The 19313-nt window shown below is 42.9% G+C and overlaps 1 protein-coding gene across 1 annotated transcript; it reads right to left on the reverse strand.

Annotated features, from left to right (window-relative positions):
* Positions 1-462: 462 nt before the first annotated feature.
* Positions 463-14206, reverse strand: SLC26A3 (solute carrier family 26 member 3). The gene is made up of 20 exons (XM_054280623.1): positions 14076-14206; positions 13135-13274; positions 12919-13029; positions 12670-12827; positions 11754-11918; positions 10901-11053; positions 10071-10153; positions 9154-9301; positions 8910-9023; positions 8723-8800; positions 8216-8311; positions 7384-7490; positions 7085-7154; positions 6904-6996; positions 5424-5519; positions 4583-4816; positions 2834-2888; positions 1926-2071; positions 1080-1145; positions 463-486 (listed from the first exon to the last, which is right to left on the reverse strand). The coding sequence occupies exons 1-20, from the start codon at positions 14204-14206 to the stop codon at positions 463-465; spliced, it is 2268 nt and encodes a 755-aa protein (XP_054136598.1).
* Positions 14207-19313: the final 5107 nt, after the last annotated feature.

A 19313-nucleotide genomic window follows, 5' to 3' on the forward strand; every position in this document is an offset into this window, starting at 1 on the left:
CACTATGTACACTGTGCTTATGCTTGTGGTAGTAAGCTGACAGCAAGTTTAACTCAGTCTACTAAATATCTTACAAACCATCAAGAAAACTTTATTCAAGTTATATACATGCTGAAGATAAAATATCAGTCCTAACTATTATTCTGTGGTATCCAATACAAGCTTTCAAATATTTATAGATTCTCAAGTAACTGTACAGGTTGTCTACAAACTGTGGTATGAAATAAGAAAATCTGTGTGATTTTAGCCTCTCTATATAAATATATATATGTATATATAAATACATTTATATATACAGAGACACATAAAGACTAACAAGCCCATTTCAAAGCTTGGAACATAACTATATGTAGTAAATCCTTCTTAAGGTATTTAAAAGCATCCTTCTGTCTTCATGCTCATCACACATTCATCTTCTCTGACATTGTATTGCTGGAGGATATTATACTTAGGAAGTTACGTCTAAAATTTTGTTTCTGTTGGAATCTGTAGAGAATAAAAAAAAAAAATTCCACATTCTGTAAAGAATAGCCATGGTAGGTGTCATCTGGTAAATGATGTGTAAGTATTTGATCCCTTAAAGCATTTGGGTGGGAAGACTGGAGTCTGACATTTCCTCCTCACAGGGTTGCCTGTGCTGGATACTGCCCTTCTCTCTCTGTGCTGAAATGCTGCATGTGTCCCTTCCTTATCTCCGTCTCCAGACTCCCCTTCTGCCTGAGACATTTAGATAAACTGGACTAACATTGACTTCTCTGCCACAGGGCCATTCTACCAGTGACTTTATCATGGAGGAGCTGTGGTGGAAGGTGAGGATACCAGGTGAAGCAGGTGGTGGGGCAGCCTTTGCCTGCCTTCCCTCTGCCCCGTGCACACCGCAAGGCTCGAGAGCCGACCCCATCCCTCTTAGCCGGTGAGGCTTTGCCCTAAGCCAAATCCCATCAGTAACTGTCTGGTGCCTTTCTGCCTGGGCTGACACAAGAGCTCAGGTATGAAGAAGCTTTTGTTATCTGACCTAGCCATTCCCATGAGCAGCTCTTTTGGGCTGCACTGTCTACAGGGCCATAGCCAGAGCTTACTGTGCACTCCCGGTTGCGCAGTCCATTCCTGGGGACGATCACATAGTCACTGCTTCTACCCTTCTCCTGCAACGAGCACAACAAGTTGTGGGTTAGGAAATGGATTGCTTTTCTTTTTCTGCTCATCATTTATTCACATTAAAGAAGGTCTTGGTTTTTAAATCTCTGGAACATGCCTGGGATGTTGACATGGAAGAAAGGAAGCTCTCACTTGTCAGGCTTTTATGACCTCCACCGCATCCCTGGGTCAGTGCGGAAGATCTGGACCAGCTCAGTTAAGTGGGAACTGTTTCCACATGAGCAGCATTCTGGGTCTGGTACATTTAAACACATTCATTGTATACAGGATCCTTTCTTGCTCTTGATTTAAGAGCACTCCCAGAAATGCCATTACCAAATCTGGTAATTTGTCCACACTACTTTAGCACTTCTTTTGAAGACAGACAGGGCTGGAAAGCCTATGTGCAAGCAGCATAAAGTCTGTCTTTCAAGAGCCACTGCAGCAAATTGAGCAGTCTGTGCTGGGTGGGTGACCACAGAGGTGGATGGTGGATGGTGGATGGTGGATGGGCACTGTGCTCTTCCCAAAGAGGTGACTTGAAGTCCACAGCCAGGCCAGCCACCACAGACAGAAATTCACTCCTTTCACAAGTGGTTTTCCACACACCTGAACCAGGAGCCACTCTTGTTCTTCAGTTTGATTGGAGACCAGCTGAAATTTAATGACTATCTTTTTGAAAATAGAGACAGGTAGCACACACTGCTATAGCTGTGCAGGGCACTGCAGGGAGCCTGGCAATACTGGAAAGGCACTCAAGTAAGGAAAGATGAAGGCTGTAGTGTTACCTCAGCAAGCTTTAATTTGGGGGAGTTCGCTATGTCCTTCTTCAGCAAAATGTGTAAAACTGCATCATGAATGGTGAGGAAAAACATGGATGGTTTAATCTCTTCATCAAAAAATGCACTTCTCTCCAGTTTGTCCAGGAGGCCCTCTGTGAGTGAACAAAATCAAAGACAAGTGACCTGCAGGCCTTAAAAAGGAAGAAATTGTGTATCCTGAGCATGCCCACTGAGTGAACAAGGGAGTTGCTGGTATAATGCACTGTTTTATTAATGCCTAGCCCAGGGTGCATGATGGAGGGTCCTGCAGCCCAGAGCTGTACAACACAGCAGTGGCCATAGGTAAAAGGAGCCATCACACATGGCCCCAGCCTTTTGGGGACAGCATGAGAGGGTCAATTTCCCATTTAGTGGGACCTGTTTTCTATCTGTGATGGTGTTCACGGGGGTCTTAGGATGAGAGAAGAGACTAGGATCTGACTCCATGTTTCAGAAGGCTTGATTTATTATTTTATTATATATATTACATTAAAACTATACTAAAAGAATAGAAGATTTCATCAGAAGGCTAGATAAGAATAGAATAGTAAAGAATGATAATAAAGGCTCTCTGTCCGAGCCAGCTGACTGTGATTGGCCATTAATTACAAACAACCAACATGGGCCAATCAAAGATGCACCTGTTGCATTCCACAGCAGCAGATAATCAATGTTTACATTTTGTTCCTGAGGCCTCTTAGCTTCTCAGGAGGAAAAATCCTAAAGAAAGGATTTTTCATGAAAGATGTCTGTGACAGTTATCTAAGACTGGAAGGTAAAGCTGGGTGATCCTCCACAGCCATACTCAGTGGTCAGCAGGGGAGGCAGGGGGATGAGGCATCTGTGGTGATGCCAAAGCAAAGGCCAGTACTCACCGTATGCCCCAGCAATGTAAATGTCAATGTCGAGCCGGACAAACTCTTTCAAAGTCTGTTAAACCAGAAGGAGGCACCATTTAGATTCTGCTGGGCTTGCTGATTGCCACTGTAGTGATTAGCCACAGCAAACATACCAACCACTCTATGATATTTAAGATCTATGATGGTAAGTGGATCTAGACTCAAACTCTGTTGCACATAGAGGCAGGACAATCTCTTCACATGGCTGCAGACAGGGGTGCCCAAGCCTTTTGAAAAGAGGCAGTATTGAAAAGGTTTAGCTCACAGAGAAGCAGGTGATCTTTCATAAGTTGTATGGCTTTGTTGTATCTACATGATACATGATGAAACTAAAAAAAATTACTTCACAATCTTCTGGGGGAGATTTTTGTAACTCGGAACTTGAGCAGAACTAGAATTTCCACTGTCATGGTGGGTCTTTAGTTCCTATGGAAAAACAAACCCTCTGTGTCTCCAGACTGTTAACTGCAGCTGCTGCTGTTGAAAATGTTGTGCCTTTTGCTTTGTTCAAGGTCATCTGGGCAAGCAAAAGCAGGAGTTGAAATGGAACTCCAGTGTTCCAACTCCAGCTGGGTGTTTAAAACTACATTTCACATCTACATTTCTGCAAAGCATCCCAAAATCTTACCATGTGAACAAAGGGTACCACAGCCAACAATTTAATTCCAAGACAATTTATATTGACTATTTAAACTATTTCCTAAACATTTTCTATAGAAAATGCACATTCAAATTTGCATAAACTCAAGGTTTTCCACAGGCCTTCCAGTCCATGTAGCAATGTCTTTAAGAAGCAGACTACAAACACAGAATAGAATCATAGAATGGTTTTGGTTGGAAGGGACTTAAAGACCACCTTTTTCCAAACCCCTGCCCTGGACAGGGACACTTTACACTGGAGCAGGTTGCTCAGAGCATCATCCAACTTGCCATTGAACAGTTTCAGAGATGGAGCATCCACAGCTTCTCTGGGCAACCTGTTCCGGTATTTCACCACCCTCACAGTAAAAGATTTCTTCTAATCTGGACCTGCCCTCTTTCATTTTAAAGCCATTGCCTCTTGTCCTATCACTGTATACCCTGTAAGAAGTCCCTCTCCATGTTTTTTCATAGGCTCCCTTTAAGTATGGAAAGGCCATACTCAATAGCACAGCCTTCATAGCCTTCTCCTCTCTAGGCTGAACAACTCCAGTTCTCTCGGCCTTTCCTCATGGGAAAGGTGCTCCAGCCCTCTGGTCCTTTCTCTTCTGGACCTGTTCTAAGATGACCATGTCTTTCCTATGTTGGTGACCCCACAGTTGGTCACCTACCTCAGGTGAGGTCTCATGAGAGTGGAGTAGAATCTCTCATGAGAGTGGGAAGAGTCACCTGCTGGTCACACTTCTTTTTAAGCAGCCCAGGATATGATTTGCTTTCTGGCCTGTGAGTGCACATTGCTGGGTCATGTCCAACTTTTCATCCCTCAGAATCCCCATCTCCTCCTCTGAAGAACTGTTCTCAATCCATTGATTCCCCAGTCTGTGTTGATACGGGGGATTGCCCTGATCCACCTGCAGCACCTTGCACTTTGTTGAACTTGGCCTTGTTGAACTTCATGAGGTTCAGATGGGCCCACTCCTGTCCCTCTGGGCACTATCCCTTCACTCATGTGCATCCCTCAAGTGTAACTGCATTTGTAAGCGTTTCTCTCATATGATCACTGTTTGTCTCATGAATTGTGATTACCTTTCGGAGGACTGTCATGGCAGAAAAATCCAGGAAGGACACTGATGAGAAATCCAGAATGATGCTGTGGATGTTGACCTGGGGCACAGTGATGCCAGGAGGGAGGTCAGTGCTCCAGTTGATCCGAATGGGCAAGTCTGTCATGATGGTGGGCTGGTCCAGCTCCTCTATCTTGTTATTGTCCAACTCTTCCTCTGACTCATATGTAGGGCTAGCCATGCAAACCAAGCCCTTCTGTGTTGACATAGAAAAATGTCATAATTAGTTCTCCTCTTTAATACCCAGCCAGGGTAGTGGTACTTCTCACACAAGGGCAAGAGTAATGGCAATGCACAACTGATCTTCCCATGAGACACAGCAGGGACCACCTGAAAAGTTCTGTCTCTCCCTTGTCTGGAGAAACATGGTAATTATTTAATCATCATCATAATCACTTAATGATGGCTTTTTATTGTTTCCTGAAGCCAGTTTCCAGACATATTTTTAATTCAGTAATTTTTGAACAAGTCAACAAAAGGCATGCAGGATTTGAGCTGGGAGAAAACCAGTTTTATCCTACCATTAATGCAGAAAGACATTCACTTCTGTGGCATCTGATCTGTTATTTGTTGCCAAACAAAGCTCTATGGACATGCACAAGCTCTGCCCATGGTAAATCTGTAGGTCTAACTGTGAGAGCCATTTAAAATCTTGTTTTTTAAATGTGTTTATGTCACAAAGTGGCAACTTGGGGAATAGTATATCTGATTAAGAAGGGAGGCTATGAGGCCCTTCTCTGCCATGTAAAACAGGGAGCTGGTTGCTTAACTCCCCCCTCACCCCGGGGGGTTGCCTGACATACCGGTGTCACTTGCAGCTCTCCCTTCTTCAGCATCTTCCTGATCTTCCTCAGAGCTTTATTGCGTTTCCTCAGGACTCTCAGAGGGTTGAAGCCAACCTGTAAAAGCAGCCCTTTGAATAATTAAACAAAAAAAAACACCTCTGTGACAGCAGGGAAAGGACAAAGCATCTCATAAGGTTTTTGTTACATTTATGATGACCATAGTTTGAACTTGATGTTGTCTGCCACTTTTGACAAATTCAAGCAAGGGCTCATTCCAGTTTGGAAGGATGTCTGTGGGAATGGCTGCAAATGAGGCAGGGCTATCTGTTCTGCTTTAGGACACCAGCATGGACAGCATTACAGCAGTGACAGTGCTGTGCACAGGCCAGCAACTCCAGCAGGCTGGCACAGTGCTGGCATCTCCTACTCATCTGCATTATGGGGTGGCCAGGATCTGAGAGCTCATGGTTTGTATCTGCTTTGTGCCTCCTGACTGCAGCGTGGGTCATTCACCCACTCTTTTTCCTGAAGAAGAAAGCCAGATTTTATCATGTTGCCTGCATATGTCTCTTGAAACTCTGAGCTGGTATTAATAAAATTAGATGGCAGGTAAATTAGGCTAATAATAAAATTAGGATAAAATAATAAATTCCTGCAAGTCTTCTGCCTCATCCATCTAGTGTGTAGAGGAGAAAGGTGTTAGAAGTATCTGTATTTCTAGAGAAGGAGTGGTGTGAACATCTGCACTCACAGAAAGAAAGCTTCAGGCTCATCTGAGGTGAAAGCCAAGCACATAGAGAACCAAATGTGTCAGATTCCCTCATTCCTCTGCCAGTGTCAGTTCCTCATGTGAAGAACAAACTGCTCATTACGAGTGCTCAGGGAGTCACTGCCTATCACCTCCCCACTAAGAGCAGCAGGAGGGAGAGGTTATGGTGCAAGTTGTGTTTGGGCTGGGGATGGTGAGCCTCATTCACACAGTGGGGGCTCAGCGGTCCTGGATCTCTGTGCTGGCTATGGAAACACTGGCTGCATTCACCAGTTTGTTATGAAAGATATTAAGACCTCTTTGAGGTCTTAAGAATGCCATTTGGCATTCTTCTGACTGTTGTGGTTACGTTCTTGGGCCAAGACAAGTAAACTAGAGTTTATTGTGTGTAAATAGTACAAGAACAAATAAAATAAAATAAAATAAAATAAAATAAAATAAAATAAAATAAAATAATTTTTCCTTTATATTATCTATGTTTACACTCCTTTTTTCTTGAAATATGTATTTTTATGGTATATGTATGGTATAGACATTGCTATGGTGTAAGTACAGCATGAGTCAAGCAGTTATATTACATATACATGTTATATTAGAGTAGTGGGAACAGTATAAAGAAAATTCACCCTTGAACTCTGGAATGACTGCATATGTAGTAATTATTGGGAAACTCTATCTACCATAATGTGTCACACAATTCATATGTTCAGAACAGACCCAGACACTTACAGCAGTGATGAGTTTCTCTCTGAAGAATTCAGTATTAGCAAAGAAAATTGGAGAGGAGCATCTGAAAATCTTCACTCCCTCTGGCTCATAGATCTGTAAAATGAAGCAAAAGTGCCAGTGGCAATGTTTGCTATAGAAGCACAAGTGCAGCAGGTGGTAAAAGAAATGAGACATTTCTTACATCAGTGTAATCCTTCCTGTTTCTGTAGATGTTGCTTCTCCCAACATTGGCCAAAACAGTGCAGCTTGGACTGTGAACAAACACACACACAGTTATTTGTGTCCCACATGGGAACAGGATCAAATGAAACCATCTCAGCTGGGGTGGCACACTGAGGCAAACCCCACATCTAAAGGTTTACACCTGTAAATTATTTTTCCATGCACAGTTGCTGGACAGACCAAGGCACAGACAGGGCTGTTGCCCTTCTCTGTACAGAGGGAGGCCCTGGGACACCATTGCACTGAACAAATACTCACATCTGGGAGCGGATCACCACAGTCAGCAGCTGGAATGCCACAGCTGCTGCTAGTCCAATGTCCAGGCCAAGAAAGATGGCAGATAAGAAAGTCACCAGCCATATAACCTGTAGGGAGACAGTGGATGGCAACATTATAAACATGTCAAGAACCTGATGAAAATCCAGCAGAAAGGCAAGATTAGAAGTAAATCAGAAATCTGTAAAGTTGAGAGTTGTAAATGTGCAAATACAGGTGCTGTGAGTGTAAATGACTGATAAATTACTAGATAATGCTGAATAACTTTTAGCCACAGAGCTCAAAGCATTTTCATGGGGCAAATAACTATTTGATGGCTGTAAAAACTGAGGCCTGGAACTATTTGTGAGCCTTAAATTTTGTGAGAGGTAACAAGTCCTGCTCTCCAGCCACAAGCTTTACCATTTGGAGTAGACCCTTCAAGTCCCAGTTTTCATTTGTTTGTTGCTGTGTATCTTCCATATGACACATTGTGTGATTGTGAGAAATGTCCCTAATGCTTAGTCAATGCAGTAGATATTTGGATATTTTCTGTCATTTAGACATTTTCTGTAAATGTCTTCTCTATTTGACTTAATAAAATGCACTATTTTAATAGATTTTGATGAAATGGATGAAAATGAAGTTAAGAGTGAGAATTGACTCCAAATAAATGGGACAAAATGGAAAACATTAACAAGGGATATACCAGTAAAAAAGGCATGCAAATATTGTACTTACTGTTTAGTGAAGTAAAAGGGGGATAAAAAAAAGAACATTTGTATGATAGACTACTTTTTCAGAGCATTTAACTTCTGATGCTTGAGAAACTCACACAGTCATACTTGTCCTTTCTCCAGAGGATGCCTATTTCCTTGAACTGCATGAGCATTCCTTTCAAATTGCCAAGAGCCAAAGATGCAAGGACTGACTGTTAAAAAGACCAAAAGACATGTTCCTTGTTTTAGTAAGCAAAGGAAATGTAAAACAATCGGAATTAAAAGATCATGCAAATAGGGCCAAGGTGCAGCTGAAAGGCCAGGGAGCTGCTCCCAGTGCACACTGCTGCTGGAACATCCAACACTGCACTATGGTGCAGTGCAGGTGTCTGACTGAGGCTGTAAATCTCACTTATTTTCAGCACCTGAAAGTTGGTTTTTGGTGTTTGGGCATTTGTGTTCCCTTTGAAGGACCAGATGTAGGGATTCTTTCCGGCATAACATGGGAAGAAGAACCAAGCTTTTCAAACCTTTTTGGCTCCCACTGAACACTCTCAGTGTGCTCAGAGAGCAGCCCTGTCTTTGGGAAACAGGAGGAAGCATTAGATGAAACCAGTGAATACCTTCTGTAATGGTGCCAGGAGAAACCCAATGGCCAAGATCACAACCAAAACAATGACAGATGAGATAATGCCAGCAATCTGCATGAGAGAACAATTCCACAATGAGTAAGTGCCCACAGGCATGATGGCTAGCTAGGAAAAAAGGAGCTATCTTTCATTAAATGTCATCATGATTTCCCTTCTGTACCTGTGTTTTGCCTCCTGTGCTCTCCTGCACACCTGATCTTGACAGAGCAGTGCTGGAGGCAAATCCCTTGAATGATCCACCAACTATATTACCCAGCCCAAAAGCAATTAGCTCCTGAAATAAAAATAAAAGAGATTGTTCTTAAGAGCTGGTTTGTGACAGTTAATCACTAGGCAAAGCTTTCCTAAAATGACTTATTTCTCATTGATGAATGCAGTATATTGATCTCTGTGTTATTGCCTACCTGGTTGCCATCTATTGGGTAGTCATGCTTGATGGAATACACTTTAGCCACGGAGAAGGCTACTGCAAACCCAACGATTGCAATGGAAATGCCATCTCCAATACAGTTCTGGAGGATGCCTGCATCAGGTGCAACCGGTGCATGAAACCTGAAAAACAAAAAACTCAACTCATTAAGGAGATGCCTAAGGGTCTTTTGCAGATCCTAGGGAGAATTCCATTCTGAACTTCTTTTTCTCCCTCCTTTTTTTTCCAGTGAACTGAAATCTGAAGAAAGGAGGCTCATGAGCAGAAATAGCTGTTGTTGTGCAAGCTTCACCTAGTAACACCCCTGGGGCTACAGAGACCACCTCAGACTCACTCTGCTGTCCCAGTAAATGTCTTCCTCCCTCTTTTTAACTTGACACGTGCCACCTGATATTCTATATGTGGAGAAATAATCTTTATGTGGATATAGCTCTGGATGGGCAGGTGCTGAGGCCTCTGGAGGACAATGGTGCTGAAGAGATGCTGATAGCTGGTCATGGGGCCAGGGAGGAGAATTGTGCAGTGTCCTGGCAGCTTCCCAGGGCTGGTGGTGGCTGCTGAACTGTGCATGTGCTGTGAGGGAAATGGAGGAGTTCAGGAGTGAGTAGTTCAATTAAAAGGACAAACATCAACCTCCTGCTCACCAGCTATCTCAGAAAGTGAAGTACACAATTATTTCATGTCTCAGTGTTCTCCTTGATAAGTAGGAGATGTGCTCTAAGTGTAACTTTTGTTCACTGAAAGTGTATCATATCATTGAGAGAAAAATGTTTATTTACCTACAGAAGAAGATGAAGCAGATAATTTTAATCAGAGACATAGCTGAACTCGTTCGATGCTGCCGAACTAAAGAGAACGTCTTGCTCCACTGGTGAATTGTAAGTCACTTACCCTTCCTCTAGTTTTCCAACAACAGCTACATCAAATTTTTCTTCCAAGTTGACAAAATAGGAAATCAGTGCTGCTAAGATTGTCTGAAAGATAATAAACCACATCTCCATTAGGCACATTAAAGCAATATTAAGCACCATTACCTTCCTTTTCTTACACACTGTCCAGCCTCATCACTAGTGCCAGAATCATGCCCCAAGTTTTCACATCCCTTTGCTGTTCAGATGTCATTCCTGAATGACCTAACAGGTATGGGTTTACATTCACAAATCACACAGATTGTAACAGAATATCTTACTAACAACAGAGATCATCCCACCCAGTAAACCAGGTATGTTCTAACAAGGTGCTGTAATGACTCTGGGGGAAAACAAGTGCTGCTTGAGTCTTTACATCCTCCAGGATTTCAGGGGCTTGCTGCCCCTGTGAAGCTTCCTCCACCCCTCTGCTGCTCAGAGTGGGCAAAACCTTCTGCTGCTGGAGGGCAAAATAATTTTGTGTGTGGCCACAGATATCCAGTACTTCAGTGGCTGCTTGCAGGTGTGGTGCAGAGGGACCTCAACTGTGAGACTGCAGCTGGCTGCTGTCAGAGCCTGTCTGACATACTGTCCAAAGAAAAAATTCATAGTTGATAACACCACAGATATGTTCAGTTAAGAACAGCTATGTGGAAGTAAAGCATCTCACAATAACTCCTGAATGCTGTAAAGTTTTCTATATCGGTAAAACGATAATGCATAATTTAGTGGATAAAAGGAGAAGAAATAGTTAAAACTCTGCTTCCCATGTCGTAACATGGAGCAATTGCAAAATCAAAGGAAGTGACTCACCACAAGGAGTTCAATGGGGATGGGAGCCGGTAACTTTTCCTTGTATCGATCGTTCATTTCTTTCACCACGAACACGATAAGCAAGACAATCAGTGATGTGACCAGGTCAGCAACGTTTGCTTTTGTGATCTGGCTGAAAATACTCTCCAGAGTCTGCAGAATCAGGAAGAGACATGTGGTGCTTCAGAAACAGTTCTGCCCTGGCGCAATATCACTATCCCTTCTGGAATAACCTGTATCTGAGCAGCTCTAAGGACTGTGCTGTTTGGGATTTATTCCCTGTGGGATGATGTGGACTGCAAGCCCCCCTGAATGTATGTGCATCTCCCAAATGATAGAAGCATCTGCAAAAGACCTTTTCCACAAACTTGTGACCCTATCCTCCAGATTTGGCCCCGAGGGAGGGTTGGAACAACAGGCAAGTCTGTAATAGGAAATGTGAGCAATGGCATTGCTGGGCAGGTGCCTTTCTCCACTCCTTCCCTCCTGTTCTTCTTGTCCCTCTTTTCTCATCCAACAGCCCTCACAGAGTCATATCCAAATTAAATATGTATAGTATCAGTCCAGTAAAAATGAATAATTAAATCCTTAAGGCAGAGTTGAATGCTTAATTGAAATACACCAACACAAAATAGTAAATATTATCTAATTATGCCAATGTGGTGTAACTTGGTGCTTGGTAATAAATTTAAAGGTTGGCTAAATACTAATAACATATTCTCATTTTTCTCTTGTTTTTCCTCCTGCTTTGCATTTTTTTGCTGAGTTATTATTACTGCCTTGTGATACACAGTCAGACATACATCTCAGGTACATCAATAGCATTAGCAAATAATGAACACCTAGCACTTACATAGATGATGCCAAATGGTACATTAAATCCAGGGACAGATAGCTGAAACATGAATTTCAGTTGAGATACCAAAACATGGATAGCTGCAGCAGTTGTGAAACCACTGATTAATGATTGTGATAGATAAATAACGATGAATCCAAACTGGAAAATTCCCAGAAGCAACTGAAATACAAAATGAGCATATGTCAGTGGGATTCATTTCTCTTTTTAAGCAATCTTTGAAAGAAAGACAGCCATATTTAATGAAAGCAAAGATTTTCACCTCATCCCATCCATCCAGAGATTAAGGAATGTACCATCACCAGACTTGCAACAAAAGCTGACATATAGCAACAGAGAGCATAATACTAGTAAGAGTAACTGCTGCAGCAGTTCTTTTTATTTTTTTTATTTTACAGCTAAAATATACATCCTTATTTCTAGGGTTTCCACTTCCTATATTTTCACATGGTACAAGGGTTTCATGAAGCAGCAAATATATTAGTATGTTAGGAAGGGAGGAACTGTAGGAATTCTTTATTAGGGAGTAAGGATAAGTGGGCTTTTTTAAAACCAAAATCCAAATATTTTACTATTGCAAGGCAGAGTTTGTACTACCCTTCGTGCATCTGCATCATTCATATTACTTTCACAGCTACTTTTTTCCTATCCAGCAGATTGTTTTTTGCTGTAGGTGTAGGTTGCAGCTCTGTGGGCTGTGGGCTCAGGCCTGTGCAAAGCCAAAGGTTTCACAGCACATGTGAGTGCCTGGTCACTGGAGGGAAGAGATGTCTCCTCATCAGTGAGCCAGGGTCACTGCATGGAAAGTGGAAGAGGATTACTTTGGTGACTACAACAGTAGAAACCAGAGAGGAAGGTCAGGCCACCCTCCATCTATTCACACAGGTGTGCACACACACATGCATTTACCAACCTGAACAACCCCAGAAAGGAAGGTTACAGATGCAGCCACCATCACCCTCTCATCATTTATTGCTGAAGTATTTGTGGAATTGCCACTTCCAGTGCTGTCATCAGGGACCAGCCTGGTGACGACTCCTCCCACCATGAGGCTCAGGACAGGGAAGGGACCTGAGCAGCACAAGGCACATGTTAAAAGATCTGAAGAGGCAACATGTTGCTCTTCATCAGTGAGGAGGGTAGGTGGTGTGCCTGAACTTACCCACTGAGATATGTCTTGATGTGCCAAAGATAAAATAGACCAGGACAGGGAAGAATGCTGCATAGAGTCCATAACTGGGGGGGACATTCACCAGCAAAGCAAAGGCCAGACCTGCAGAGACAGAGGCCCAGGGAAGGTGATGTGTGTGTTGCAGGCTGAAGCCAGCAGTGCCTTGGCTTAGCAGGCTGTGTCAGGACACACATTTCCCCAAGGTACCTTGCAGCACAGCCACCAGCCCCGTGTTGATGCCAGAGATGATGTCATTCAGGATCCACTCTCTGAAGCGGTACGCTGGCAGCCACGAAACGACTGGAAACAAACGCAAAGCAATTTTTTTGGTCCTTTGTGGGGAGCAGCTGCAAAGGCACAAGGGAACAAAATTTTGTCAGTGAACAGCTTGGCTGAATTGCAGCCTGTTTCAGAGAGGTGAGGAAAGGGGAAGGATTCAGGTTCTGGATGCCAGAAGTCAAAATCTCACCCAGACACAGCCCTGATCAACCTACACTGCCTTCTGTGCTTCAAGGTATATCCAGTGGCCTTCAGAGGTCCTTTCCAAACCAAATTCTCATAGAACCCTAGAATGGGTTGGAAAGGAACCTCTGTGGCCATCTAATCCAAACTCCCACCTCAATAAGCAGGCATGCCACCCACTGGGTCAGGTTTCTCAGAGCCCTGTCCAATCTAACCTTGAACATTTCCAGGGAGAGGGGATCCACCATGTTTCCGGGCAACCTGTGCCAGTACCTCACCACCCTCATCATAAAAAAATTATTCTTGATATCCAGTCCAAATATACCTTCTTTTAGTTTAAAATCATCATCCCTTGTCCTGCTGCAACAGGCATGGTAAAAAGCCTGAGTATGACTTTTTTATAAGACCCCTTTAAGTACTGAAAGGGTGCAGTAAGGTCTTCCTAGAGTCTGTGCTGCCAAGGGCCCAGAAAAAGAGAAGCTACCTTAGATACAGCTGTAGGAAGACTTCTAAGGGTAACAGCAGTCAAAATCCATTAGAAAAATCTGACATTGAATCTAGTTAATGAATTTTCACTTGCTATGTTGGAATGGGAGATGGACACTGTCAAGATGGAGTTCATGCTGTCCAAGAGCAGTCAGGAGTGTTTCTTAGATCTAATTTGAAAAAAAAATAAATCTCCTTACCTAAAATAGAGTTTCAGGTGATCCCAAAAGGTTTTATGGTATCTATGCAATTTCTCATGCTCTTCATTGAATGCATTCTCCGAGTATACAGGTCTGGCTATAACATAATGGTTACCCACAGGTTCAACCATTTCTCCTGAAATGTCAGGATAGGATAGTTACTTGTGTGTGCTCCTCTCTGCTCCAGGCACTTAAAAACCTGAAATGAAGAACAGGCTTAGCTCCTTATGTACTGTGGGACAGGTATCCATAGCATAGATGAGTGAGCTCCAAACTGAGCGTTACCACCTTTGAAGATCAAAAGAGGGGTGGTTGAGACACCCGCTGCACTTTGCCAAGGTGATCTCCTGCCCTGCTCCTCCTCCCACTGCAGAGCAGTGTTTCACTGGAGCATGAAGTATTTCTTTCTAAAGATGCAGCCAAAAAGTGGACAAGATGGTTTCTGAGTTAATTTATCTCTCACTCAGCCGTGTACAATCAAAAACTTCCTCCCTCAAAGGAAATTAATTTCCTAAAGAACAAATAAGCAGATCTGAAGCAGTTTCTCTTTGTGGCACTGCTGGGAGGGCTGGGAGCTCACTGTAACCCACACATGAGGGGAAAGGCAGAGCCCAGGCAGGGCTCAGCCTGGATTGAATTCAGAGACAAGTCTGAAGGAATTGGGCTGGATTTGTGTGACAAGGAGATCAGGCTCAAGAGTAAAAAAGCATATTGCTGCTTGTTATTTGTAAGATTTATTTCCACAAATTGTCTGGACTGCTTCTCCTCTGCTTCATGTTCACAAACAGTTGCTGCAATTGCAACATGCATTCAATGCATTCAACCTGTATGCTATTTTCTGCCTTGTCCCACCCCACATTTGTCTGTTTGTGCTGAAGAGAAACTGTCCTGGGTCACTCCAGAAATGACCCCTGGAGCCCACATTACACATGAGAATGAGTCTGCTCATCACTCATTTCAGTCAATACCCCTGGGTATTCTGCAGCAATTAATGGATGCCATCACTGTGCTGCTCACCGTGTTGTTACATTTCTTATTATGCCACACATTCTTCCCACATTAAATTCACCTTAAACCTGCACTGTCTAAAAATATTTCTCTCAGTTGAAGCCACCATTAAATGTTTAATATAGTACTAGTCCCAGACAGAAGCTGTGGAACTTGCTCTTTGCAGCAACAGTTGGACTAGATGATCATTGTAAGATCCTTCCAGCTGGAACTAATCTGTTCGGTCCTGCTCTATTTTGTTTTGTGTCAGAAATTAAGATGTGCTTTAGGAAGCAGTAGTCTTTCAGGACACTGATAATAGAGGTTTTTCACTTATTTTCTCTCCCTTAATGAAAATGCTCTATGGTGCCTTGGTGCTGGCTGGTGGTCTCTTGACAGATGCCTGACCAGCACCAGTTCCTTGCCCACATCTATCATCTGACTCTTGCTGAAATACCCTGCATGCATTTCTAATTCAGACCTGTGAGTACTCAACATTTGGAGATATCACAACACTGATTTTAATGTGGCACAAAGCTGTTTGCATCATTATGAACAGATGAAAAGATTTTAATCTATGACATTTTTGGCATTAAAATGTGAATTCCGTCTTGGAACTTTGCTACAGCTCAGAGCCTATTATTCACCTACTTGAAGTGATTTCCTTTTAGTTTCCTTGCTGTTCATTCTGTGGAAATTTATACACATGTGTAGAAGTCCAAACAATATCAACAAACATCTTAGATATTTTGTTGACATACTATTCTTGCACAAAGGATTCATTATTTTGGCAATGGGTTAAACATTTTTACTCTTTTTTCCAAAAACTGGCAGGCAATTATTCTAGCAGGCAAATGCTCAAAATCTAAGCTCATTCAAAACATCAATCCAAAGCCAGTTAAAATAATACTCTGGTCTGTAATTTTACACTGCTGTCCCTCCCTCTGTTGGGATCTGAGCTCCAAAACTGAGACTGATAAAATTTCAATGAAAAAATTAGTTAGTTCAATTTATTCCCTGATAAATCGTGGTTACTGAGATTTGCAAGAAGTTGTTTTATTTATTAAAGGTTTTAAAATTGCTCTAGTCTTTGTGTCTGCCTTTTAGACTTCATGTCACAAAGAAGGATATGGCTGAAAGTCCTGTGGAATAGTTTTGTCCATTACATTGTAGGGTACAAGATGTACTATTTGTACCCTTTGAAAAGTTCCTAAGCCATAAAAATAAAAGAAGTGTATGGGTGACTCTTTCATTTCAGATTTTCCTCAGTGCTGCAGCTGCTGAAGCTTTTGCTGAAGCTTTTGAGAGTAGTTCAGTTGTCCCTCCTGCCCCTTGCCCAGCCATTCTTCTTTCTTCAGGCCAAATTTACTGCCCCAGTCCCAGGGAGCATACAATATCTTCTGTACAACTCTCTAAACATCCTTTGGTTTGTTAGTGCTGGTCTTATTGAAGGTGTAAGTGTTTTGCATGTGTTTTTTACCTCCTGAATGCCCCCCAATTTACAGACTGCCTTGGGGGCTGACGGCGTAGAGCTGCAGGGGAGGCCAGGAGCCTTGCCAGGCTGATATCTGCATTAAACACCACAGTGCTGTGCTTCAGTGAGGTTTAACCAAGCCAGCCCAAGCTCCTGCAGGGCAGTGGAAGATGCCTTCAGCCTGCTCCCTGGCAGGTAAGCAGGACCACAGGGAGCTACCTTGCCGCAGATGGATGACCACTGCTGCTGGGAAAGCTTCTCCTGTCTCATTCCCTCTCCCAAGGCTCTGTCAGCAGCTGTCAGATACCACAAGTGCAGCCAGTATTGCCTTCCTCTTGCTCACTCTCATTTCCTTGCCATATATCTTTAAAAAGATGGGATGCCTCAGTATGGGGAGGGTTTTTATCAGTTAGACATTACTTATTTTAGCTGTTTTAAAGAAAAGGAGGATATTGTGAAAAGTACCAGCTCCTTCACAAATTCCTTGAAAGAGAAATCTGTACTCCAGTAACCCACACTGCTTTCCAGAGTGCCTTGGGCTCCTCGGGGGACAAGACCAATTTTTCTGATGACTCCTGTAATGTGTCAGCATGGACCAAGCTCACACTGCACAGCTGTTGAGTGGTTAAAATTATCAGTCACTATTGACCTAGACTAGATCTGAAATAGAACTCCAGAGACAACATTCTGGTTCAGTTTTAATCCATATAGCCTCTGATCCTGTTCTCATGGTCAGCAACTAGCAGCACTGGCATTTCTGACATGTAAAAATCTCCAACTCCACTGCTAATCCCTCAGCTCTGTGAAATCTTGGAAATGTGTATTTTCATATGTGCCATTTTGTTGAGAGGATTAACAAAAAGATATTTTTTTCTTTACTGATTTATCCTAAATATTGACTAAGAAGAACATAAAAATATGTAATTTTAATTGAATAATTAAATATTAACATAGTCCATCTCACTTTTAAATCTAGGTATATCACACACAAATTGAACTTCTCTGCAATATAAACAATGGAAAAATACAAGAAAATTCCACAAAGGAAACTTTAACATTTTACAAAAAATAAAATACATGACTAGAAGCATTTCATTTATAAGCATCACTTCACATATCCCATACCTAAAATGACAATTTAAAATTGTACCTGTTATATCTTCCAGGAAGCTCTTCAGAAGAAACGACACCAAGATTTTTTGGATAAAGATGCCCCTGAAATTTTCATAGGCAGTGCAGGTATTTTATGCTCTTCTTCACTTCAGAACCTCCCTAAATACTGCCAGCACTTTAATAACTAACTTCAGTTAACTTTTACAAGTGAGGAAGATTTAACTGTGGCCTTGACCATTGAGCCTATCTTCAGGAGGGTGATAAGGAGCAATTTCTTAAAGTTCTCTGGGATATTTCTTATCTTTGTTTAGTGAACTGTTTCTGATTGGTCTGCAGAGATCATATGGGAAAACAGGGATGAATAAGAAGGACTGTCTGTTGCAATCCTGTGTTGTTGCTGAGCTGAAGAGGGAAGTGTGGACAGAGCTCAGCTATGGTATCCTTCATTTCTGAAGAGGCCTAAGTTATTGATGAGGGAGATGGGCAGCTGGGCATGCCAGCTCTGAGCAAAGCTTGCCTCCCCAGACCTTCCTCCAAAGCATCTTTAACAGTCCCTAAATTGCCTTTCCAAAGGCAAGTTCTGGATTTTCAGATTATTGCCAATAATAATCTTTGCAAGGATTTCCAAAGGGCAGCTGTGACCTGGTGGAGCTGAGAGCTGTGGCAGCCCATGGCAGACAGTGGAAGGCACAGACCTTGTGTCTGGCCATGAGCTGTGGCAGGGATGGGTTGGACTGAGCTGCAGGTTCCTGCTGCCCCCACTGCCCACAGAGCAACCAGGGGGATCATCCTCCCCAGGCCAAAGTGAACCCTTGATAAACATTTCCCTGAGATATCTAAAACCTCCTGATGATTAGGTCCTGGTGACCTAATGCTCTCCTAAGGAGATACACGAAGTAGCATTTTGAGGCCTCAGGTTGCAACTTCAGTTCTGGGTCCCTGCATTCATGACAGCAGTGAACCTTCTGAGCTGAGGTGCTGAGAACACTCCAGCACTGATGTGCCCTGATGAAAACCATCCTTACAAGCCTTTGCTCAAGCCACACTGACAGGAACACCCAGCAATGCTTCAGCTGCTGATACCCATGTTGTGATGAAGACTGCGGTTTGCCAGGCTCCTTGGGGTACTCCTCTGCTCTGGAAGTCAGAGCTTGACTTAGCCTCTGGGGATTTGAAGCTGCAGGCTCTGCCCCTGAAGAAAGTTTACTTTATCTAGTGAAAGGTCACAACATGAGGATGGGTATACCCTTAATGCTCTGTGGGATCAGTCACACACACGGATCTAGGAGAAGAGGCAGGAGGAGACTGGAATTCTGTCCTCAGGTGGTTTGCCCCCATTTCAGTCAATTATTAGACCAAGATATGATGAAGCAGGCAGGACGCCAGTGTCCAATCTCACAGGGTGTGACCTCTATTAGACCATTCAGCAGGATTTCTTTCTTGTTCTTTAGCCCCCTGAGAGTTGTTACAGACCTCAGGTTCTTTTGAAAGTTAGAGCTACACTTCTAACCAAGACCACAAGCTTGTCTAGTCAGTAAGAGATCCCAGGTCACTTCCCAAACTGTTGTGAGTACCTTCTCTGCATCAGCAAGACCCTCTTTTGGCACCTGCTGTTGGCCTAAGGGATTAACTGCAGTTTGTGAAACTGACACAGTTTCGTTATT

Source organism: Melozone crissalis, unplaced genomic scaffold, assembly GCF_028551555.1.
Source record: "Melozone crissalis strain CALT ecotype California unplaced genomic scaffold, PUWL_Pcris_2 ptg000004l_1, whole genome shotgun sequence".
Taxonomy (NCBI): Eukaryota; Metazoa; Chordata; class Aves; order Passeriformes; family Passerellidae; genus Melozone; species Melozone crissalis.